The sequence below is a fragment of the Saprolegnia parasitica genome, assembly GCF_000151545.1.
Source record: "Saprolegnia parasitica CBS 223.65 unplaced genomic scaffold supercont2.14, whole genome shotgun sequence".
NCBI lineage: Eukaryota > Oomycota > Saprolegniomycetes > Saprolegniales > Saprolegniaceae > Saprolegnia > Saprolegnia parasitica.
In genome coordinates, this window is record NW_012156408.1 from 588,435 (window position 1) to 610,404 (window position 21,970).

The 21,970-nt window shown below is 58.7% G+C and overlaps 10 protein-coding genes across 10 annotated transcripts; 4 read left to right on the top strand and 6 right to left on the bottom strand.

Annotated features, from left to right (window-relative positions):
* Position 1: 1 nt before the first annotated feature.
* Positions 2-3,077, bottom strand: SPRG_05101 (hypothetical protein). The gene is made up of 3 exons (XM_012343610.1): positions 2,365-3,077; positions 976-2,322; positions 2-919 (listed from the first exon to the last, which is right to left on the bottom strand). Exons 1-3 carry the CDS (start codon positions 3,055-3,057, stop codon positions 41-43), a joined length of 2,919 nt encoding a protein of 972 aa, XP_012199000.1. The 5' UTR covers positions 3,058-3,077; the 3' UTR covers positions 2-40.
* A 1,276-nt stretch (positions 3,078-4,353) lies between these two features.
* On the top strand, positions 4,354-7,249 carry SPRG_05102 (AGC/AKT protein kinase). The gene is made up of 4 exons (XM_012343611.1): positions 4,354-5,455; positions 5,513-6,671; positions 6,726-6,833; positions 6,882-7,249. Exons 1-4 carry the CDS (start codon positions 4,407-4,409, stop codon positions 7,179-7,181), a joined length of 2,616 nt encoding a protein of 871 aa, XP_012199001.1. The 5' UTR covers positions 4,354-4,406; the 3' UTR covers positions 7,182-7,249.
* A 206-nt stretch (positions 7,250-7,455) lies between these two features.
* SPRG_05103 (hypothetical protein) lies at positions 7,456-8,190 on the bottom strand (the record flags this gene model as incomplete). The annotated part of the gene is made up of 3 exons (XM_012343612.1): positions 7,456-7,566; positions 7,620-7,968; positions 8,033-8,190. 3 exons carry the CDS (start codon positions 8,188-8,190, stop codon positions 7,456-7,458), a joined length of 618 nt encoding a protein of 205 aa, XP_012199002.1.
* Positions 8,191-8,363: 173 nt separating this feature from the next.
* SPRG_05104 (hypothetical protein) lies at positions 8,364-10,473 on the bottom strand. The gene is made up of 10 exons (XM_012343613.1): positions 10,356-10,473; positions 10,241-10,300; positions 10,067-10,186; positions 9,895-10,018; positions 9,706-9,843; positions 9,561-9,662; positions 9,405-9,512; positions 9,238-9,354; positions 8,810-9,193; positions 8,364-8,692 (listed from the first exon to the last, which is right to left on the bottom strand). The coding sequence occupies exons 1-10, from the start codon at positions 10,454-10,456 to the stop codon at positions 8,414-8,416; spliced, it is 1,533 nt and encodes a 510-aa protein (XP_012199003.1). The 5' UTR covers positions 10,457-10,473; the 3' UTR covers positions 8,364-8,413.
* Positions 10,474-10,857: 384 nt separating this feature from the next.
* Positions 10,858-11,631, top strand: SPRG_05105 (hypothetical protein). The gene is made up of 4 exons (XM_012343614.1): positions 10,858-11,045; positions 11,093-11,264; positions 11,318-11,399; positions 11,452-11,631. Exons 1-4 carry the CDS (start codon positions 10,864-10,866, stop codon positions 11,556-11,558), a joined length of 543 nt encoding a protein of 180 aa, XP_012199004.1. The 5' UTR covers positions 10,858-10,863; the 3' UTR covers positions 11,559-11,631.
* Positions 11,632-11,968: 337 nt separating this feature from the next.
* On the top strand, positions 11,969-14,246 carry SPRG_05106 (hypothetical protein; the record flags this gene model as incomplete). The annotated part of the gene is made up of 13 exons (XM_012343615.1): positions 11,969-12,148; positions 12,193-12,369; positions 12,411-12,502; positions 12,550-12,653; positions 12,707-12,803; positions 12,853-13,054; positions 13,104-13,178; positions 13,221-13,423; positions 13,479-13,779; positions 13,843-13,882; positions 13,932-13,981; positions 14,029-14,106; positions 14,148-14,246. Exons 1-13 carry the CDS (start codon positions 11,975-11,977, stop codon positions 14,244-14,246), a joined length of 1,692 nt encoding a protein of 563 aa, XP_012199005.1. The 5' UTR covers positions 11,969-11,974.
* A 22-nt stretch (positions 14,247-14,268) lies between these two features.
* SPRG_05107 (hypothetical protein) lies at positions 14,269-14,940 on the bottom strand. The gene has a single exon (XM_012343616.1). It carries the CDS (start codon positions 14,925-14,927, stop codon positions 14,307-14,309), a length of 621 nt encoding a protein of 206 aa, XP_012199006.1. The 5' UTR covers positions 14,928-14,940; the 3' UTR covers positions 14,269-14,306.
* Positions 14,941-15,942: 1,002 nt separating this feature from the next.
* On the top strand, positions 15,943-18,278 carry SPRG_05108 (hypothetical protein; the record flags this gene model as incomplete). Its single annotated transcript, XM_012343617.1, has 3 exons — positions 15,943-17,677; positions 17,729-18,007; positions 18,057-18,278. The coding sequence occupies exons 1-3, from the start codon at positions 15,986-15,988 to the stop codon at positions 18,276-18,278; spliced, it is 2,193 nt and encodes a 730-aa protein (XP_012199007.1). The 5' UTR covers positions 15,943-15,985.
* Positions 18,279-18,604: 326 nt separating this feature from the next.
* Positions 18,605-19,782, bottom strand: SPRG_05109 (hypothetical protein; the record flags this gene model as incomplete). The annotated part of the gene is made up of 3 exons (XM_012343618.1): positions 18,605-18,658; positions 19,241-19,486; positions 19,546-19,782. The coding sequence occupies 3 exons, from the start codon at positions 19,780-19,782 to the stop codon at positions 18,605-18,607; spliced, it is 537 nt and encodes a 178-aa protein (XP_012199008.1).
* A 75-nt stretch (positions 19,783-19,857) lies between these two features.
* Positions 19,858-20,730, bottom strand: SPRG_05110 (hypothetical protein; the record flags this gene model as incomplete). Its single annotated transcript, XM_012343619.1, has 1 exon — positions 19,858-20,730. One exon carries the CDS (start codon positions 20,728-20,730, stop codon positions 19,858-19,860), a length of 873 nt encoding a protein of 290 aa, XP_012199009.1.
* Between the last annotated feature and the right edge of the window lie 1,240 nt (positions 20,731-21,970).

The window sequence follows — 21,970 nt, forward strand, 5'->3', positions numbered from 1 at the left end:
GCGTTGCATTTGGATACAATGACCTCGCCATGTGTCGGTCCTACAAGCCCAGTTGCACCTTCCCCATGGGCACGGCGCGCCGGTTCGTACTGCGGCTACTGGTGCTGCTCACAGAGCTCTTGACGGAACTGAGGTCGCTGCGATCGCTGCGCGCTGACGGCGGGCGCGAGTCGGACGCGCTGCTCGAGCCCTTCTTGTGTCCACGCGCAAGCGCAGCGCCGGGCGGCAAGGCCGGAATGTGGAGATTTTGCCCTTTCACGCTTTCGTGGAGCGGGTCGCTGAGCTCTGGAAACTCGTGCGCGAGCTGCCCGAGGGTGTAGAGGAGGCTGTGGTTGACTTCCTTGGCGTTGTACGTCTCGAGCACGACCTCTTCAATGGTTTTTTCATGCTCGGACACGATGCGGTTCGCCCGGTGGTCCCTCACAAGCCGATCGAGGCGCTTGGTGATCTTGACGCCTCTGTCCCGCTCGGTCTCGAGCTCTTTGAGCACTTGGGCTTGGGCCGCGTGGAGGTTTTCGTTGTGGTCCTTGAAGTGGCGCGCCTGCATCTCGAGTTCGGCGATCCGGTGCTGCTCGGCTTCCATGTCCATCTCGAGCCGCTGGAGCTCCTTCTTGCGCTTGAAGAGCGTGTCTTCCGCGACCTTGACTTGATCTTCGAGCTGGTTCATCTTGATCGCGTCTTCGCCAACCATATCTGCGCGATGGAAGCTCTTGCGGTACTCGGTGTTCCGGCCTTCGAGGTGCGCGAGGGTCTTGGTGAGTGCGCGCACTTCCTTCTCGGCGACGCGGATTTTGTCGTCGAGGTCGTCGCCCTCGCGCTGGAGCTCTTCCCGGCGCTGCGCGGCCTTGATGACAAAGTAGGCTTGGCTGCGCTCTTGCCCGTCTTCGTCAATGTTGCCAAACGGACTGGTCTTGCACAGCTACAGCCATATTCGAGTCATATCGAACGCAAGTGGGCCACAATCGTGGGTGGTACCGTCTCGAATTTCGCCTGGAGTTTCTTGATGCGGAGCTCGCGCTCAGAGTGTTCGACCGAGACGCGATGGCGCTCTTCCTCGGCAGCTTTGACCGTCGCCCGCTGCACTTCGCGGTGGACGCCAATCTCCTTCTTGCGCTCTTCCATGCTCTTTTTGAGTTGAAACTCGCGGTTCTCAAGCGTGAGCACTTGGTCGGCGCGCGAATTGAGAAAGTCGCGGAGCCGCTTGACCTCTAATTTTTGCAAATCGTGCTGCACAAGCAGGTCTTCCTTCTCGCGGTAAATGGCCTTGAGCGAGTTCTCCGCACTCGCGTTCGCGAGCTCGTGCTCGGCAATCTTGGCCGTCGTTTCGTCCCGCGTCGCCAAGAGCGCGCGCTTCGTCCGCTCGGTCGCGTTGCGCTCGTCGCTGAGCTTCTTGCATTGCGTTTGAAGCATCGAGTACTGCGCGTGCGTCGCGTCGTACTCGGCTTGAAGCACCTCGATCTCGGCCTTCATGGCCTTTGTCTCGTCGGCCGTGCGCTCGCCGGACGCGCGCGACACCTTGCGCTCCATTTGCTGGATCTGGAACTCGCCGTTGTACACGAGCTCCTGCTGCCGCAGCGCCGACTGCTCGAGGAGCTTGAGCTTCGTCGAGAGGTTGCGGCTCGCGGCGACCGCGCCCGAGATTTCCGCGATGAGCGTCGCTTCGGCTTGCCGCAGCGTAAAGAGCGTCTGGCTGCGGCGGAACATGTGGTCCTTCAGCAGCGTAATCTCCTTGTCGAAGCGCAGCGACTCGGCCTCCATCGCGTTCAAGTCGGCTTCAGCGTTCTTGGCCATCGTCTCGGCGTCGACCGTCGAGTTCATGGTCGCATCGAGGATCTTCTTGGTTGTCTTGTACCGCGTCCGCGTCGCCTCGACGTCGTCGACGAGCTTGTCGAGGTGCGACCGCTTGTTGCTGTTGTACGCGCGCTGCTGGTTGAGGTGCGTCACCGTGCTCGTGAGCTGGTTCTTGAGGATCTCGACTTGGTCGCGGAATTCTTGGAACCGGACGTTCGCGGCTTGCAGCTCGAGGCGCAGTTTCGACTGGAGTCGTTCTTTGGCCTGGATCTTGACTTGGAGATCGTTGTTGTCCTGCTCCTGCAGCTTCAACCGGTGCTTGTGCTCGCTCAGCGCGTCCTTCTTTTCTTCGACGCTCATGCGCTTGGCAGCGAACTGCTCGCTCGCCGCCGCGATCTCGGCGTCGCGGCGCTTCATGGCCTCGAGCGTGTCTTGCCACTGCTTGACGAGCTGCTGGCGCTCGTCATGCATCGCGCGGAACTCGTCGGCGGTCTTGTCAAGCTCAATCTGCTTGGCTTGCGTCTCGGTCGCCTACATGAGGTAGGGCCAATGTGGTGGGTGGTCTAGTGCTACCTCATGCTCGACGAGCTGCTTCTGGACTTGAAGGGCTTTCGTGAGCTTTTCAATTTCCAGGTTGAGCTCCTTGATCCGCGCGTCGTCGGCGCGCGTGTATTTCTCGAGCGCCATGTTGTCGTCTTCCTTTTGCTTGGCCGCGGTCGCCCACTGCTCGAGCTCGTCTTGGTTCCAATTCATTTGCATCTTAAAGTTGTCCATGTCTTCGTTGCCCTTGAAGAGGAAATTCTGGATCGCATTGAGCTTGTTCTCGACGTCGTTGTAGGCCACGTCGAGCTTCTTGAGCTCTTGTTTGACGCGCCCGGCCTCGCGGTCGCTCACTTGGCGAAGATGCTCTTCCGTCGAGATTTCTTTGAGCTTCGAGTTGTGGAGCGACTGCGTGTTGATGAGCTCCTGCTTGACGTTCTTGAGGTGCTCGTCCATGATGCCATGGCGGGAGCTCGTCTCGAGGATCTCTTGCTTGACGACGTGGAACCGCTTCTCTTTGGCGCGGATCTGCGCGTGCAGCGCCTTGTTGGCGTCGTCGGCGAAGAGCGGGAGGTCGTCGACCATCGACACGATCGGGACGTCGTCCGTGCCACCCTGGTTGTTGTCATTGTCGTCATTCTCGTCGGTGGCTTCGGCCCGGACCGTGCCATCGGACCGCTTCCACGAGTACGTTGGCGCGTCGTCGACGTCGGCGTCGTCGGCCATGCTCCAAAAGTGGTTTTCTTGGTTTCAGCGTTTCAAAAAAGACGAAAAAAACGGTTTCATGCCAATTTTAGACCATCCATAATTCAAGGCAAACGATATGCGAGGGTAAAATTCGGGCAACCTTCTCGGCTCGGGCGATTGCGTGCGTCGTCTCGTCGCGCGCGTCTCGTATCTGGGTCTGATCGCAGCCCGTCACCCCGTCGGGTCGATATTAGTCGCAAAGACGACGTAAAGTCGTAAAGACGAACTTAGATCTTAAACGTTGCCAAAGAGTCGCTTTGGATGACTTTAAAGCCATCCAAATGCGTGTTTGATTCAAGCAAACATGCCAGCATGTTTGCTCGCTGCCCACACGAGTCTTGTGGGCAGCGTGCGTCCAGGTGACCAACTTGACATGTCAATGAATGTACAGCGCCAGGTATGAGCGGCGACGGCGAATCTGACCATTTCCAATCACACTCCACGCAACCAAATCCAGAGCGAGGAATGCGCCAAGGGATGAGCAAGTATCGAGGACCATTCATGTTGTCGTTCTTCCAGCAACGCCAAGACGAGCTTGGACGAAGCATTGTATAGGTCGATGGAAGGGAGGATCAGCTGCCACTTGGTGTCGCCGGCCCTCCACGTAATGCAACACGCGTCGGCCGTCGGGTTGGTACACTGGAGATGCAATCTCGTCGGCGCCAGTATCCGGATTGGCCCAACGAACCACTCGTGAGTAATGCATTTCGCGGCCACATAAAATACAAAGGTCGATATACACTCGCGCTATTATAATGGGCAATGAATAGTGTTATACAACAGATAGTGTGTGGGTACACCCGCGAACGCACGCAGTGCGAGCAACGGAGCGTCGACACTCGTCGCGTCGATTATGGCCAGATAGGACTTGGCAGCCATGCTTGTCGCACTTGTAGCGTCGGGCCGTGTGCGTCACAGTGGCGTCTTCTTGTAAAGCGGATTCGATACACGCATACTATTTCTTTCCTTCCGCACGCAAGTTGACATCCTGTCACTGCGGATCCACGGTCGTCGGAGGATCGAATATAGAGCGAGCGCATCCCTACGCCTCGCCCACAATACGATGATTTCCATACCGCGGAGCCATCATACCGGTATGGCTTGTGGTCATGGTAACGGTGGTCTCATGGTAACACTACTTCCGTGCGTGTGTCACTCGCCGTATTATAATTCGTTGCAATATGTTACGGAGTGTTACACGAAAAAGAACCGGTGTCCGGATACGCGCCTCTGCCACCTATAAAAAGCGCAATAAAAAAATAATATTCGCTGACTGGCTTGTTGGCGACTGGGAAGAGACCGACGTAAAGCCCAAAACGCCTCGTAGCATGCAGAAGATCCAAGGCTGGTTCCGCCGGAAGAAGAGCAACACGCTCAACGGCAACAGCGGTGGGCCGACGCAGTTCTCGAGCATGCCACCCGCGCCCATGTCGGGCCCGGCCGTGCTGCGCACGCAGGCCTCGCGCTCGAACGCGACGCCGATGCAGCCTGAGCCCGAGTCGCCGCCGTTCTCGCACCCGCTCTACTCGATGGACAACGATGGCATGCTGCGCTTCAAGGCCACCGGCAAGCAGCTTGATGAGAATGACATCACGATCCACCAAGACGAGATTCTGAACGCGGTCGTGGGCTACGTGCACGAGACGATGAAGAGCACGATGGGCTTCCAGGAAGTCTACCTCCCGTCGAACGGGCCCGCGCACCTCAAGTGCAACGTATTTGTTTCGTCCAACTACCTCACGGCCAAGAAGCTCATTGTGTTTGTCGCGGTCTCGCGCGGCCTCTCGCCCGGCCTCTGGAGCCGCGGCTTGATTCTGAACTCGGGCGTCAAAGCGGGCTCGATGCTCTCGTACTTTCGCAAGGCGCTCGACGAAGGCTACGGTATTGTCGTGCCCAACCCGAACAAGAACGCCGTCATGCTCCGCGACACCAACAAGAAGGTGCCGATCCCCGGCTCGTCGTCGCCCGAAGAACACATGGACTCGGTCTGGGATGCGTTCGTCGCGCCGTCCGAGGCCAAGCGCGTCTTCTTCATCGGGTACTCGTACGGCGGCGTGCTTATCAAGTACTTGTTGCAGTCGCGCGGCGAAGCACTCCTGCGCCGGAACGGTGCCATCGCGCTCATCGAGTCGTCGCACCGCATTGAGGACGGCGATGCGCAGACGGTCAAGTCGCTCCTCGCGCACCGCGCCATGTACTGGGAGGTCAACCACGACGTCGGCTTCCAGCAGCCGCTCGAAGGCGACGCGCCCCACCGCACGGGCTGCACGTGTCTCTCGGCCGGCAAGCCGCCGCGAGCGGTCGCCAACCACTACTACGTGGCGGCCTTTTGCATCAAGAACGTGGCCGATGCGCTCTTCCGCTTCCTCGCTGTCCGGTACGACGGCCTTTCTCTCCTTGCTCCTTGTAAACGCTCATATGTTGTGGCTTGTAGCGACGCGCTGACGTACGTCGAGGCCGAGAAGAACCGCCCGGCCGACATCCCGCTCCCGACCGGCACCAGCGACGATAGCTTTCTCAACACGGCGACCAACACGTTCCGGCCGGACCCGAGCGCGCCGAAGCTCAAGCGCACGGCGTCGGACGGCAAGTTTATCAACCCCGGCAGCGAAAAGCACTGCAACCTCTGCCTCTTCCACTTTACCATGTTTGACCGGCGCCACCACTGCCGCATGTGCCACCGCGCGGTGTGCAACGCGTGCTCGCGCGACCGCCTCTTCTTGCCGGGCTGGGCGACTGCGCAGCGCGTCTGTACCGACTGCGCGAGCGACGGCAACAAGCCGTTCCCGCCCGACGCAACCGCGACGCTCACGCGGCAAATGTCGAGCGGGTCGACGGTTGGCGAGAGCACCAGCAGCACGCGCCGCGGGCCGTCGAGCTCGAACGCTGACAACCTCAACGGTTCGATGCTCGAGTCGCGCCAGGAGCGGTCGCGGTCCGGCTCGACCGAGAAGGCGCCCAAGGGCAAGCTCAGCGTCGACGATTTTGACTTGATGAAGGTCATTGGCAAGGGCGCGTTCGGCAAGGTCATGCTCGTGCGCCGCAAGGCCGAGAACGGCGAGGACAACAGCGGCAACGCGACGTACGCGATGAAGGTGCTCAAGAAGGCCAACGTCTTTGCGAAGAACCAAGTCGAGCACACAAAGGCCGAGCGCCGCATCCTGCGCGACATTGACCACCCGTTCGTCGTGCGGCTGCGATATGCGTTCCAAACCGAGGACAAGTTGTACCTCGTCATGGACTATTACACGGGCGGGACGCTCTTCTTCCACTTGCGCAAGTCGCGCAAGTTTTCCGAGAAGCGTGCGCGGTTCTACGCGGCGCAGCTGCTCATGGCCATGTCGCACCTCCACGACCTCAACATTGCGTACCGCGACCTCAAGCTCGAAAACATCTTGATGGACGACAAGGGCTACGTGGCGCTCACGGACTTTGGCTTGTCCAAGGAGAACGTCGACGTTCCGGACGGTGCCAAGACGTTTTGCGGCACGGCCGAGTACATTGCGCCCGAGCTCCTCAAGGGTCTCTCGTACGGCAAGCCCGTCGATTGGTGGGGGTTTGGCACGCTGCTCTTTGAGATGATGACGGGACAGGTACGATGTCAGCGTGACGATTCGCATCGATGCGATCTGATTGGATGACGCTAGACGCCGTTCTTTGACCGGAACCGCAAGAAGATGTTCCACAACATTCTGCACCGCGACGTCGTGTTTACGCCGGTGTTTTCCGAGGACGCCAAGAGCCTCCTCACGGGCGTACGCTTGTTGTGCATGGAGTGACGGATGACTCATGAGATGAACTAGTTGCTGCGCAAGGACCCGGCGAAGCGACTCGGGTCGGGCCCGTCGGGCGCCCAGGAAATCATGGACCACCCGTTCTTCGCAAGCATCGACTGGGACAAGCTCATGCGCAAGGAAATGGAGGCGCCGTTCAAGCCCACGGTGACGGGCGAGCACGACACGACCAACGTCGCCGGCGTCTTCCTCCGCGAGCCGCCGAAAGACTCGCCGGTGACGCAGCAGCTCGGCGCGACGCACCGTGCGCAGGCCCACTTTGACGGCTTCACGTACAACCCGGGCACCGTCATGTCCCGAGATGTGTAAAGGTCTCATCATATTAGTAGTCGATTGTGTCTGTGCTTACAAAAAACGATAAGAAAATGCTTCTCCCATACCTTGGCGAGTCTCTTGGTGGTTGGAGCCATTGACCATCGCGCGTCTCGGAACCACCACCTATCTATTGAGAAGAAGAAAGTCCCGCGGGTACCGACCGATTCTTGAGAACGTGAACTTGACCAGCGAGGTCTGCGGAGACAATGAGTTCACATTCGCGATACATGTGTTTGATGGAAGCATCGCTCCTGCGAAGGGAAACAGACTAAGCAAGCGGCAGCCATGGTGTTGTGGCGGGCGAGAGAAACCAGTCGCCGATGTACGCGATGTTGTGCAGCCGCGCGTGTTCCTTGAGCTCTTCGACTTCGTCGCGGAACTTGCCACGCACGCCCAACGCGATATCTGCGACGTGGCAGCAAGACTTGTCACGAGGCCTTGACACGCTCCGAGCCCGAGCGAGTCGCCGCACAGCTCAATTCGCACGCCATGTGCGTTGCATGTCTTGAGCATCGCGGCAATGATCTGGATGTGGCTTTCGTCCGTCACCTCGAGGCTGACGTAGCACACGCTCTGCTGGCGACTCAGCCAGTGCGGCAGCGCGTAGAGGATCATTTGGAGTTGGTCCTGTGGCAGACGCGATAATCCAAGGTTGAGATGGTAGAGCGTTGTCGACGCCGCAAGCGTCGCTGCGATATCATCGACACCGCGGTGTGTCAAAGTCACAAACTGATGGCGAAGTTGCCCGAGCACTGGCAGCTGCCGAAAGCTCGCACGTGAGCTGCGTCAAGTGTAAGCGTCCGCAAAGTTGGCGACCATGATCGGCGCCTCTGTCTCTGGAGAACAAAAGGTCCGAGGCTTCGAGAGAGGAAGACGACAGCTTGCGCATGAGCGACGGCGCATCGTCCCAGTCGTCTTCGATATCCGTCGCAAGGCTGCGCAGTTGCCCAGGCAGCGGTGGCGACGACGGAAAGAAGGACGCGTTAAGGACATTTGGCGTCATTGACGTAAGAAGCGCACGGTGACGCGCGTGGGTGCAAGGACGTCAGACTCGTTGACCCTTGGCACTGCACGTGTTCACGGCTTGGGGCGTCGGTGGCACCGAGGCGGAAGGAAGGTTGGACCCGTTGTCGCTGACGGCTCCGTACCCGCCAGTTGGCCTTGTGGTGTGAGTATCTACTATTTTGTCTATTCACATACATACACTGTATTCATCTGCTCTAGATCTACTTCGCCGAAGCGTGGAAGCGAAAGTGGTCAAAGAGGGTTCGTGGCGGCGCGCGTTTCTTGATCGGACTCTGTACAGTCGGTTGTGGGATCGTCGCGGGCGGCGTCGACTCGACGACGTCGGTACTCGCTGGCGTCATCGCTTCTTGGGTCGACTTTTGGGTCGGCTCTTGGATCGGCTCTTCGGTCGGCGCTGGGGTCGGAGTCGCGTTGAGGCTTGGTTTCGGGGCAAAGAAGCGACTGCTACCCTTGGTGACGTGAGCTGTCGTCTTGGTTGGCTACACGACAACACAACCAACCACATGAGACTCGTTCATTGACTAGATGATGATCGACGACAAGTAGGCAAAATGCAACCCAATGTACACAAGCACCAAGAGGACATGTAGACGCACGTGTGTGGGTTTTTTGTACATCCACTTGGAAGCGTTCGCATCGGCAAAGCTGAGCGGGAGCTTGCGCTTCATGGTCGACCGCTGCACGAGCGACGACGTGCCTGCCGCCGAGAGCATGCGCGTGAATGCATTCTCCTTGTCGGCCTCTGGCGTCACAAACATCGCAGGCACCTTTTTCTGGACCGGTGTCACTGGCTTTGGCGGGGCCAGCGCACGGGGGACGGCCGTGAACCGCGCTGCCATCGACGCCGGGAACAGCGTCTGCGAGATTGGGTCCATGCTCCCATCTGCGATCTGCGCCGCGATGTCGTCGGGAATGACGGGCCCGAGAAAGTCCGTGTTGGTCAACGTCGTCGATAGCAGCGGTGTCAGCGTCACGAGCGTCTACATCGGATACGTTGGTATGGATGTGATGGTGGTGCTGCAACCTTGGTGCGCGGATCAAACACACGCTGGTGACGGAAGGTCAAGCGGGCTTCCTCGACGTCGGCTTCATAGGTGGGCGAGATCTTGAGTTTGCTCTCGATGCGAAGCGCCCGGACGACCTAGACGATGTAATATGAGAAGATGGTTTGTGATGCAAGGAAGTCGGTACCTTGCGCCAGGAGCCGTAGCGCTGGAGGAGGCCGTGGGACTTTTTGACGCCGAGGCCTGGGATCGAGGCGACATAGTCGCAGCCGGACATGATGCACATATCGAGAAACTACACGAGTGCCATGAGACGAGGAGGAGTGAGGTCATGGAGATGCACCATATCGTCGTCAAAGCCGACGAACGACAGACCCTTGTTCTTGGCTAGGTTGGACAGCTGGATCTCGTCCACGTGTCCAGCCTGGTCCATCTTGAAGAGTACCTAATGCAGAGCTTCAGTGCCAGAGAGGAGAGAGCGTGCGTACCGTCGAGCAGCCAAATGGAAGACAGTCCGAGTCTTCGGAAATGACGGCGTCGACGAGACCATTGCGCGCAAGGTAAGCCATTTGCGCATCGGCTTCGTACGGCGCGACGACGTACTGTACATTGCGCTTCTTGAGACACTAGACGCGAAACCATGGTCGGCGACATCGCCATGGAGCGCATATGTGTACCTCGATGACGCGATGGGCCATGAACGGTGACACGTCGACGGCCTTGACAAAGCACTGCCGGGCCAGATCGTACTTCTTCTGGTGGAGGTACTCGAGGCCACTCTGGCGGTTCTTGTTGCGCGAGCTACGTGAAGCATCAAGCTCTTGTCGCTTTGCACGTAATTGGATGTACCTTCGACGCTCGTCTTCCTTGAGCTTCTTCATCGGCAGGTACCCGCCATCAAAGACAATGTATGGGATCACACCACAGGTCAGTAGATGTTCGACACGCTCCATAAAGTACTTGATATACCTAGCACTTCCGCATGAGCGACAAGGGTGCGAGACGGACGGTAGAGCGTAGTACTTGTCGGATTCTTGGCCGAGGCAGAGCTCTTGGCTGCAGCTGTAGACGCCACGGTGCAGCCTATGGAGGTCGACGCTGCGTGAGGAGGCCGTGGCCATGGCGCTCACGCTCATACCAGCAGTAGCCATCGACCGCCACCGTCTTCCCGCGGTACTGCCGAAGCGTCGTCGGCGACGTGATCGACTTGAGCTGCGGCAGGAGGTTCGAGATCCCCATCGGTGCTGCTGGACGAAGCGACTTTGAATATTCAAACGCAACTCCGAGCACCTCGCGTTCATTGGCCAAAAACGTGCATTTCCTCGTTGGTGGCGTTTGATTGGCGCGTGCTTCCCGCTCAATTCCAATGTTTCGTTAAATAGTGTAGACATAGAAAATAGTGTGCTAGAGCGCACAACGGCGCTTGACGCGATCGCTAAGACTGGCGCAGCAGTCCAGCTGCATGCGCAACCTAACCTCACGCATCCCTGCGTACAGCCTTGTACGGTGTGTCGATTACAGCGTGGTGTGCTACAAGTGCTCCATTGCCAATGTGACTGAAGGCCAGTGCGACTAACTCATAGTCGGTGATGCCACCAGACAAAACATCCGGATAACATCGTAACCGTCCGCTACAACTGCTCATCATGACGACAATCTGGAGCTTGGAGCGTGATGGCCGCGGCTACCGGCGTCTGCTGACCTCGTTCCTGGCCAAGTACCTTCTCATGGGCCTCTTCCTTGCGACCGACATGGCGCTCAATGCGTCGGCCGAGTTCGTCGACCTCGCAACGTCCAAGAGCATCAACACGACAGTGAGCGTCGTCTTGTACGTCGGCCAGACGTTATGTCTGCCATTGACGCGACAGTGTGTAGAGCCCAGGCGTTTGTGCAAATCATCGCAGCCATCAACTTGTTCGTTTTGCTTGGCATGACATTTCCGTTCCGCAATGGCCTCCTCGGTCTCCTCGGCATGGAATTTCGATCGGTGCTGTACATGCACGGGGTCTACTTTGCCTTGACAACAGCGCTTGGCATCTCCCGCATCGTACGTCGTTGTCCCTGTATTGCTATAGTGTGGTGTACTACGCTTCCTTGTAGTCGATTCTGTCGAGTGGCGGCCCCCCCATTCAGTTGTGGGACCGCCCAGACTACTACCTCCTCTCGGCGCTGCAAAAGCTCGGTGCGTCGAACTACCTTTGGGATCGATATTGGATGCTTTCTACGCCATGTAGCGATGGTGCTGTACTGCCACTTGACGTTGAATGCGCTCACAAAGCTGGGCAGCGCCAGGTTTTACACCAAAGATGCCTGGGTTGCGCTGCACAATCAACTGCTCTAGTAATGGTCTACGTAAAAGGACTCTACTCGTGGAAAGCACGACAAGATACCAAGTAATGTCAGTTGTAGTACGCCCTGCCGCGCCTTGTGCATGGCGTAGCATGGACAGCGAAGTATCTAATGCGGCTTGGCAGCTTGTCGCAGACTCGCAACCGAGTCGCTGCGCGCGATTATCCGCTGGGGTGTGACAGCTTGCGTAGCAGCTTGACCTCGATTGGGAGATCTATATACCTTCTTGGCTGCTCTTGGCTAATGTTTCACTCACATGAAATGCTGTGTTGTTTACCACGAGGGCGACAAATGATTCAAGTATAGTTAGTCGTTGCTTAGTCGTTCTTATCGACTAAACGGCGATATCCGGACCGTCGTATCCGTAGCATCCGGATGCGTAATTGGATCCATTTCCGATCGGCGACGATGCTGCACGCCCATGAGATCCGCGCGATGGGCGAGAAGCTCTCGACGGCCCGCGAGCAATGCATGCTCTCGAGCTACGAGAAGGGTATCGGTCTCTACCGCGGGGTCCTCGGCCAGCTCAAGCCCGCGATCAAGCGGCTCTCGCAGATGAAGGAGCGTCAAGACTGGCTGCAGGTACGCGAGCTCGCCGACGTCGCAGTACGATTGCGTCGTCTTAGGTCGAGAGCGAGCTCGAGGCCGAGCTCGCAGGTGTCTTGGACTATGTGGATGCGCTGCACGGCCTCAAGCTCGCACCCGGCGCCCGTAACCGGAAGCCACGCGCCAGCACCCCTCCCGACCGACCGTCGTCGGGCGATCGCTGGCAAGTCGCTGACCACAAGCCGCCGTCCAACGATGTACGCCATTATGCAACGATTTAGTGAACCAGCCTTTATAGGACCCTGATGTATGGGCGCCGCCGTCCCCGGACCGTCGACGGGGTGCCCCGGCTGGCGTTCCCAACTGGGCCGACAACAACGCCAAGCGCAAGTCCGATACATGAAGCTCGACGCACGTCGTCTAACTACATGGTATAGCAACCGGTTCAATGCTGCCGCGGGGCAAATGGGGCAGCAAGCCGCGCCCGTTGTCCGTGGCAACCCGCCGGCGCGTCTTGCCAATCGGCCTGCACCAGAAAAGGGTCTTCCTACCATTCGGATAGCAACGGTCTCAATCCAAATCCATGGCACGTAGCGTCCAAGCCGCGTGCTGCACCAGCGCCGGGCGCTAAAAAGCCAGGCGTTCCACCCGCGAGCAAGGATGCCAAGCCCCCAACAAGCTCGACGCCCAAGTACGAAAACGTATTTTCTCTCTCTCCATGCATCCATATTCTTCTGTAGAAAGCCCGGTGAGAAAGCCAAGTACTCGGAGATGGCGCGCGAACAAGGCTGGGTCGACGTCGAGCTCATTGAAGGCATTGAACGGGACATTGTCGACAACGGTCCAAAGATCACGTTCGATGACATTGCGGGCCTCGAGCACACCAAGCAGCTTCTCCAAGAAGCTGTCATGCTGCCGCAAATCGCACCCCACCTCTTCAAAGTGCTTGATCTGCCATACGAGAAGCATACCTTGCTCAATTGTACTGCAGGATGGTCGCCTCAAGCCCTGCAACGGTGTCCTCATGTTTGGTCCGCCAGGCACGGGCAAGACCTTGCTGTCCAAGGTCACTGTAGAGCTCGCTCACTCGCACCAAGCACGCGACTAGGCGGTCGCCAATGTCTGCAACAGCACCTTCTTCAACGTCTCGGCGTCGACGCTCGCGTCCAAATACCGCGGCGAGTCGGAGAAGATGGTGCGCATCCTCTTTGAGATGGCGCGGTATTATTCGCCGGCCATCATTTTCATGGACGAAATCGACGCGATCGCCGGTGCGCGCGGCGGCGCCGAAGAGCACGAGTCCAGTCGCCGGTACTTGGATTTTTGATTCGATCGATTTCCGTTGCCATTTGTATATATCGCCTAGCGTCAAGACGGAGCTCCTCGTGCAGATCAACGGCGTCGGGTCGGGCGAGAAGACGGACATTGAGAACAACCGCGTCATGGTGCTCGCGGCGACCAATTTGCCGTGGCAGATTGACGAGGCCATGCGCCGGCGCCTCACCAAGCGCGTGTGTACGCGCGTCGGGGCTCGATCCTTGTACCACATGCAATATAGACATTCCGCTGCCCGACCTCCATGGCCGCAAAGCTCTCTTCCAGCTCAACTTGAAAAAGTCGATGTCGCCGACGACGTCAACTACGACACGCTCGCGACGACGACCGAAGTACTTACCTTGCATCGATGCTATCTTCTTCTCCGGCTCCGTTGGTTGATGTCACGCATGTAGGGCTACAGTGGCGACGACATCTGCGGCGTCTGCGAGACCGGTGCCAACTCATGACAAACGAGAATGGACCTTAACAACGCATGACGTAGCCAAGATGTTTCCCGTCAAGCGCCTGTATACACCCGAGTACCTCGTCCAAGTACGTTCGCAGCGATCTTCCAAATCGCACTCATTCAAGGAAGCTAGTTGCAAGCCAAGCGCAACGAAGGCGCGGGCGACGACGAGATCAAGGCCATGGAGAAAAACGGGCTCGTGGTCACCATGGTACGCTGTCGCATCACGCGCCGTATCATGCGATGGAGTAGAACGATATTCTCATGGCGCTCGAGAACGTCTCCAAGTCGGTGGGCCAAGACCAGCTTGTGCGCTTTCAAAAGTGGGAGGAAGAGTTCGGCTCCAAGTAGGAGATGCGAGACAAGGAGGACAAGGAGGAGGAAGACGACGCAGAACCAGATCTTAGGCGGCTACAGCCGGTAGCTCGTGCAACCGCTCTCGAGAGTTCTCTGAAAATCCATCGCGCTGTCAAAGTACTGCATCTTCGAGTTGCTTGACATGTGCAGCAGCTCTTCGTCGATCGCGGAAATGATGAGGAGAAGCTCGTCGTAGTTGCGCGCGTGGCTCCGAAGCGCGTGCTCGACGCGTCTTCGACTCGACGCACGCTCATGGCCCGAGCTCTCTTGGCGCCAATCTGCATAGTACATACTGCTGCTACTAGGATCGGGGCGGGGTGCGTACACGGGTGGTGGCTCGGGCGCGTACGCACGCGCCGCCTCGTCCGGCGACCGGCCATAGCCGGCAGCGAGCTCCTCGCGCCTCCTCGCACGCCACACGGCTGTTGGCGAAGTCGGATCGACATACTGGGGCTTGGCATGGTACGCGTCGGCATGGTCGTCGCGCCGGAGCGGGTACACCTGCTGCTGCTCGCTCGGCGACGGGCTCGTGTGGGGCGACGACCGGTGGTCTGGCTGCGCCTGTGGACGGAGGTACTCGGGCGCCATGTGCATACCATGGTGCTGGTGAAGCCGTGGTAGCGGGCCGTCGGGGCTCATCGCAGGGCTCGCCAGCAGCCGACCGTCGGGGTTCATGCTTCAAGCGACGTCTAACGGACTGGGAGCGTGGAATAGTTGCCGAACCCGATATCCGGATGTCGGACCCAACGTCCAACTCTATCCGGATCCGCGGGGCCTCTTCCCAGGTACCCATAGGCGCGACGTCGCCGAGCATACGGAGCATGTGATCAGAGGAAGCGCCTTGGTCCAGTACGAGTAGCGTGAGGATGCAGACGTAGGTTCCTGCGTCGGTACAGGACGCTTGCGGCGGCTGGTCGTGGTCCTGGGTCGTGCTGGCAGCTGCGAAAGATCGCGCGCGCTGATTGGTTCGTATGCTGATATGATGGAAGGCGCACTTGGGCAACCAATATGTATCGCATGGGATTGGTTGATTTCAATATGAGTGTATGCGCACGTCTTCTTCGGCAAAGATCCAACGAAGTCGTTGTGGGCAAATCCTCGAGCGAAATATTGTCTGTCAGTACAATATATAGTCGTCACCTCCAGTGCTACGTTGTACACAGTAGCAGCTCCGTTTGCGAGCGAAAACAGAGTCTCAGGCCACAACACGATCGATTTTGCATTCGTCTACCAGACAGTGTTTCCACTCAGAGGTCTTGCAGGGTCAGCTGACAGGAACTTTTTCAGTGTCGGGCGCGAATGCGGAGCGTTGTATGTTTGCGGTGAGTAGACGTGTCAGGGGTGAGTCTAGGTGAGTCTGGGGATCAGTAAAGCAGTGAGGTTACCAAAGGCTTCTGTATTCAACGGTGTCATAATACACTGTTTCCATCCACTGTGTACCACGACCGCTTCGTGCGGACCACCGTGCTGGCGAAATGGCGACACATATCGTTGAGCAGTGGATCCGACTTTGATGGACAGCTCGCCGACCAGTATTGTACAGTACAGTAGTGTCCAATATGCAGTGTTCCGAAGACAAGGTCCTCATCCAGCTGGTCCTCATCTAAACTACCAATATAAAACATGAGAGGTTTTCGCCGCGTACACTGCACTGGTCGCTGGTGGACGGCCACATATTTAGTTTGAGAGTATTTGCCTTCGAGTCGGGCAGCGAGACGCGGACGAGGTGCAGCATGTCCCGCTTGGCCAAGATCGAGCTCAAGGCCGACATCCGCGTGCACCGGAAGCAAGTCCGATGGCTCTTCCACGAGCTTCTTCACGCCGGCGAGCCCGTCACTGTGTGCTTTGAGAGCCCGCGGCTGGGCCTTGAGGTGGCCTGTCGCCAACCCACAGTCCTCCGCGTCACCAAGATCAATCCCGCAGCGCATCTTCCGCTTCGCATTGGCGACTACGTCACCGGCGTCAACGACCGCGACTTGGCGATAGAAGGCGCGGACCAGAACGATTTCAAGGCCATCGTGGCTGCCGCGCCGCGCCCTCTTGTGCTGCACGCGAGTCGCCTCGGTCTGCCCAAGGCCGCGCGGCAAGATGCAACGCTCTCTGCGCTCAAGGCGATCCTCGCGCAGGCCAAGGTGCTCGAGATTCAAGGCAAGGAGCTCACGATGAAGTCGGCGCCTCTGTACCGGGCGTGCACGGACGACGAAGCAACTATGATGAAGACGACGCTGTCGGGACAGGCCGACCTGCTGGCCATCATTGTCCGCGAAGCCAGCACGATGCGCGATGGCATCCTTGCATCCAAAGAGACGCGACTGCGCCTCGACCTCGACAAGTGGATCAGCGCCAAGATGGCCATGCACGTCGACCATGTGCACCGCAGCCTTCCCATGGTGACCAAGCTCATGAAGCGAGTCGCGCTGACCCGCCTCGCCGAAGCGCTCGACACGTCGTGGGTCGCAGCGTACAGCCCCGTCGAGCTCAAGTGGCTCCAGAGCAGCGAGAACCGCATCAAAGCACTCTTGACCTGGCTCCTCGATGGCCTTGGACAAGACCACGCCCACGCAGACGCGGTCGACACCGCCCAGCGCATCGTGCAGCAGCTCGTGCGTCACTACACGTCGATATGGATGAGCAACACGCAGGCGGCGCCGGGCAGTGTTCAGAAAACGCTTTTCGACCACGCGCGCCGGCTCAAGACGGCGGTGGCCCTGCCCGCCAATACGCTATTGCGGCAACAGCTCGTGACCGGTCAAATCGCAGCCTCTGCGTTCCTGACCATGTCGGCCGACGACCTCGCGCCGCCGCAGCTGCGCGAAGAGCGACAGACGTACGCATCACAGGCCATGCACAACGCGATTCTCAAGACGCCGACGGCGACGAAAGCGCTCATCAAGACCAAGAATGGCTTCAAGGAGGTCGCGACCCCTCACGCGATCGAGGTGCCTGTCTGCGAGAGCCCGGCCGAGGTCTCGGACGCCACGTCCTCGCCGATCGCGCGAGCCACGTTGTTCCCCATACCGACCAAGCCCGTGCCCGTCCCGTTGCCGTCCAACACGCGCACCCCCAATCTTGTGCCGTCGTCTCGCAGCGTACCCCGCCACGTCCCGCCCAAGCCCAAGCCCGCCTCATCTCCCGTCCCAACTAGCCGCCCTAAGTCGATCGAAGAATTTCGGCGTTCGGCGACCGACGACACGCGCCCCAGTAAACGCCCGCGTGTCGACGCGCCGGCCGTCATCACATCCATCAACGCCCCGGACCCGTCGCGTTTGGAGGAAATGGTACTTGAAGACCTCGCGGTGCTGCCGACAACGCTGTTCTTTTTACGGGCGGTGCTCGAAAACAAGGCAGCGACCGACAAGCAGCTCGCCGAGCTTGTGATGCGGGTCGAGAATGCGTCGCAGTACCAAGTGGCCCCGAACGTGCTGGTCTGAAACATGTCCTATGGACACCCTTCGCTCATATGGAGCCTTTCGTAGGCCAAGATTGCGTCGACGACCGTGCATGGAGAGTACCGCGTGGACGTGGCGATCGGTGCATACTACCTGCGCATTACGACCGCCGAGTGCCTGCCGCAGAACAGATTCCCGAAAGAAGAAGCGGTGCGACACCTTCTGGCGCTGACCACGAGCCTCCACGGCCGCTGGAGCTCGCTCCTCGATACGTTTGCCCAGCGATTCGGCGAGAGCGAAGCCAAGCGGCTCGAACACGCGCGCGTGCTTGCTGTCGAGCACGTGATGGAGAGCGCCCGCCAACACGTACGAAATGCCATATTCTTGTGTGGAGTACAAATTGAGTTTCTTGTAGTTTCGACTCGAAGAGAAGCGCGTGAACGGCCGCAGTCTCTGCCTCATTCGCGTCAACGCAGCGCTTGTCGCGAAAGGCCGCGGCCACGACGGCCCGTCGGCAAAGAAAGCAGCGTGTGACATGCTCGGCGAGTTTCTCGTGTCGGTGTTGGTGTACCATGCGCCGGCCAACCGCCACTACCGCTACGCACTGCAGAAAGGCCGGCGCCCGAGCCCGACTTGAATCTGAATTGTTGGATGGAGTCATAGATTTTAATAGATAGGAACATACTGGAAGACAGCGAGTCGTCGTTGCGTTTGTTGTGAGGTCGGTCCTCGCTGACGTTGCGTGATGTCCGGCTCGAGCACACTTGCTAGGTTGGCAGAGACAGATATAGAGGTGGCGTTAGTGAAGCCAACAACGAGGCAATAGTAGCAAGCAGTGCATGATCTGCCAATGATTTGCCTGGCATGTTGTGTCAAGCTGTGTTGTGCCTCGCCGCAGCCAACTTCGCAAAGCTAATCTGCCACGCGGGGCTGTTTTTCAACCACAGCTGGTCTCACGACATGCTAGTGGCGAAACTCGAGCGCCAGTGACTTGAGCGACGCACACAGCGATATCGCCTTTGCCAACATCGTTCGATCAACGGCTTTGTCGCCAAGGTCGGCGAGACAAAATCCTCGTCGCTGCAGTCGAGACTCTCGACTGCAGCGCCATATCTGTCTCGACTCGAGACAGATATGGGTTGTGGGCGGCAATGGCGTTGCTGTGTCGCACAGCGCCTCGTGGCTACAGAGAGCTGGCAGCGCTTGGGCCGTCGTTGCAAGTGGTAGTATTCGATCGGTACACTTGATAGTGACGAGCGGCCAGAGGTGCGTCTCATGGCCTGACGCAAAGGGCGTTCGAGCGCCACGATGGCATCGTCGGGCAGCGATTTCAGAAAGGCGCTGGCGTCGTCGGCGTCGTGAATGCAATGAAGCACCTCTCGCACGAGAGAAGGTGGCAGCTGTCCGATGTCGCTTCCTTGGATCGATGGATGTAGTAATACTTTGACGTCGGTGGCGCACCCCAAACATCGATGACCAGGGCGACACAGCGCGTCTCGCAAGGGAAGTCTTGCTCCACCGCATTCTTCGATACCATACTCTCCAAACACACCGCTAGGCTCAAAGACTTAAAACAACATGTATGATGGAGGTGACTACGCTGGCGCCAGCCATGGCGCACCAATTGGCAAACTCGATGCCGTGCAACGCAGCGTAGCGTGTGACGTCGGCGTCGTGGACAAGTGGCTTGTCTTCGCCGTAAAAGCCCAATTCCATCCGCGACGTCGCACGAAAGGCTGCCAAAAGGCGCTGGCACATTGCCAGGTCCAGCGAGTTGTCGCCGTTTAGGTCCAGCCAAATACGCTGCGTGTTTCGCACGAGGAAAAGCACGGCGACCACAAGCATCTCGGTCGCGATCGACACCGGAAGCCCCACGTAGCACGCTTGTTCTGGCGACTGAGCACACGTGGCAGCGCGTACAGAATCGTTTCCAGCTGATCTTTGGGTAAGTCCGCGTCCGCGAGGTTGAGCCGTTCGAGCGAGTCGGATGATGTGAGCAGTGCCATGATGCTTGCAAAAGCGTCGTTCGTCAAGGCCACTGACCACAGATCCAGTTTCTGGAGCTTTGGCAGCGTCGGGAAGGTCGCCAACGTGACGGTCGCGAGGCGGAGCCTTCTCAATGTCAGCGGCAAGGTGGCCATGACGGGCGAGATGTCGCGCGTCACATTCAAGTGAAGATCCAAGCTGCGGATGGTCGTGGGTGATAGCTTGGCTGCTTATGTCGGTGCATCGAATGAGGAGGATCCGAATTCGAGCGCCAAGTTGCGCAGTTGGTTGGGCAGCGGCTGGGAGCTCGGATCCAAAAACGCGTTGATGACGCTAGAGGCGCGAAAAAGCTTGATCGTATGGAGCGTCGTCGACGCGAGCAGCGCGTGGGCCAAGGTCTTGGCGGCGCGCGGCGCAAAGTCGATTTCGTAGAGCTTGAACCGGCGTGCCGTCGGCTGAGACAACCATCGAAAAAGGCTTTTGCAGCACTGCAAATTCGCAATCGTCTTGGAATTGAGGCACAGAATGGCGAGGTGTGGACACGAAGCAGCGACGGCCGCCATGACGTCGTCGAGCTGCACTTGATCAAGAGGAGCCTCGTCCCACTGGATGTTGAGCTCCTGAAGAGTCGCACACGATGAAAGCTCACGCTCAAGGACGCGTCTGTCCAGCGGCGTGCGCTCGACATGTATGCATAGCTCAGTGATGCTCGGTACCCAGGTGCCAAACTTGGATTGGAGACCTTGCACGTTGTCGACGGCCGCACGAACGTTGGCCATCGGCGGACACGGTGTACGACGGCAAAAGGCGACGACTTGAGCCTCTTCGACGACCATGAGCTTGTGGAACGCTGGCAGCGCCTGGATTACTGTTGCTTGGTCCATCTTCGCCAAGGTGCACACTTCCGTGTCCGACCAGAGGAAGTTGTCGTAGGCTCGTGTGAGGAGAGTCACGCACGCATCGAGGGCCTCGTCGCGAGCGTCACTTGGCATCGCATGTAGAAAGGCCAGAACGTCGATGGTTTCATCGAGGTAGTGAGCTACATGAAGGACCACCGGTGGCAGCAGCCATCGTCCCGTGTCAGCCTTAGCGCGCTTGGTCATGTTGGATGAACTGTGGGGTGGGCGTCCTCCTATAGTTTGACGTTTATTCGCGTTATTATTCATCACCACAGCAGTAGTAGTTGGCACGGTGCTCGAAAGTTGTAGACAGCGTCGTGCGTGGGGACGCCGGAGCATGCGTCGACGATCGCCTCGGTCAGTAGGTCCAAAGCTCCCAGCTCTTCGACTTGGCGGTGGGTTCCTTGAGATCTTTGATTTCTGACACGCTTCTTCTCCAATGACGTGGCAGCATCGTCATCGGGCGGCCGGGCCACGGTGCAATGTGTCTAAAGTCCCTCTCCCGCATCGCGAGGTTGATGCTGGGCTGTTGCAGAAAAAGGCCCCGTCGAGCCGAAGCGAGGCGGAAGCAAGGCGGCGTGGTCTGGCAGCGCTCAGATCAAAGCGTCGTGCGAGATGGTCGTGAACACACCGATGCGTCGATTGCGGTGTTTTATCAACCCAACTGATTCTGGCAGGGAAGCCGCCCGCTGCACCAAGTACCACTTGAGGTCTCCGTCGATCAAGAAGCTGGGACCGGACTCGATCCACCAGATGCGCGACGCCACCGGTCAGGCTCGCACCACGCCGCAGGAGATCTCGCAGGTCCTGCATGGATTCTACACGTCGCTCTACGCCGCAGAAGAAGGACCGGACGCCCAAGAGGTCGACCAGTTCCTGGACTCCACGATCAAGACGCGCCTCCCGACCGACATGGCCCAGCGCCTCGGGGCGCCGGTACTGGCCTCGGAGCTCTACGAATGCATCCAGCAAGCAGCGCGCCGCAAGTCGCCTGGCCCGAACGCGCTGCCGTACGAAATCCTCAAATTGGCGCCGGCCAAGTGGGCCAGCGCGCTCGAGCTCGTGTTCAACCACGCGCTCTTTGACCAGACAACGCTCACGCCGAACCAAGTCCAAGGCACGACGATCCTCTTGCACAAGAAGGGCGATCGCGACTGCCCTGCCAACTACCGTCCGATAAGCCTCATCAACAGCGACGTCAAGATCCTCACCGCCGTCTTGGCCAACCGGCTGCAGCCGTGCGCTGACCTCTTGGTACACACGGATCAGAACGGCTTCATCAGAGGACGCTCGATCATGCACAACATTGAGCGGCTAGAAGGTCTGCTTGAGTACGCCCGCCGCCACAAGCCAGAGGCAGCCATCGCGCTCCTCGACTTTGAAAAAGCTTTTGACCGCGTCGACCACGGCTACTTGCTCGCGGTGCTCCGCAAGTGGGGTCTCC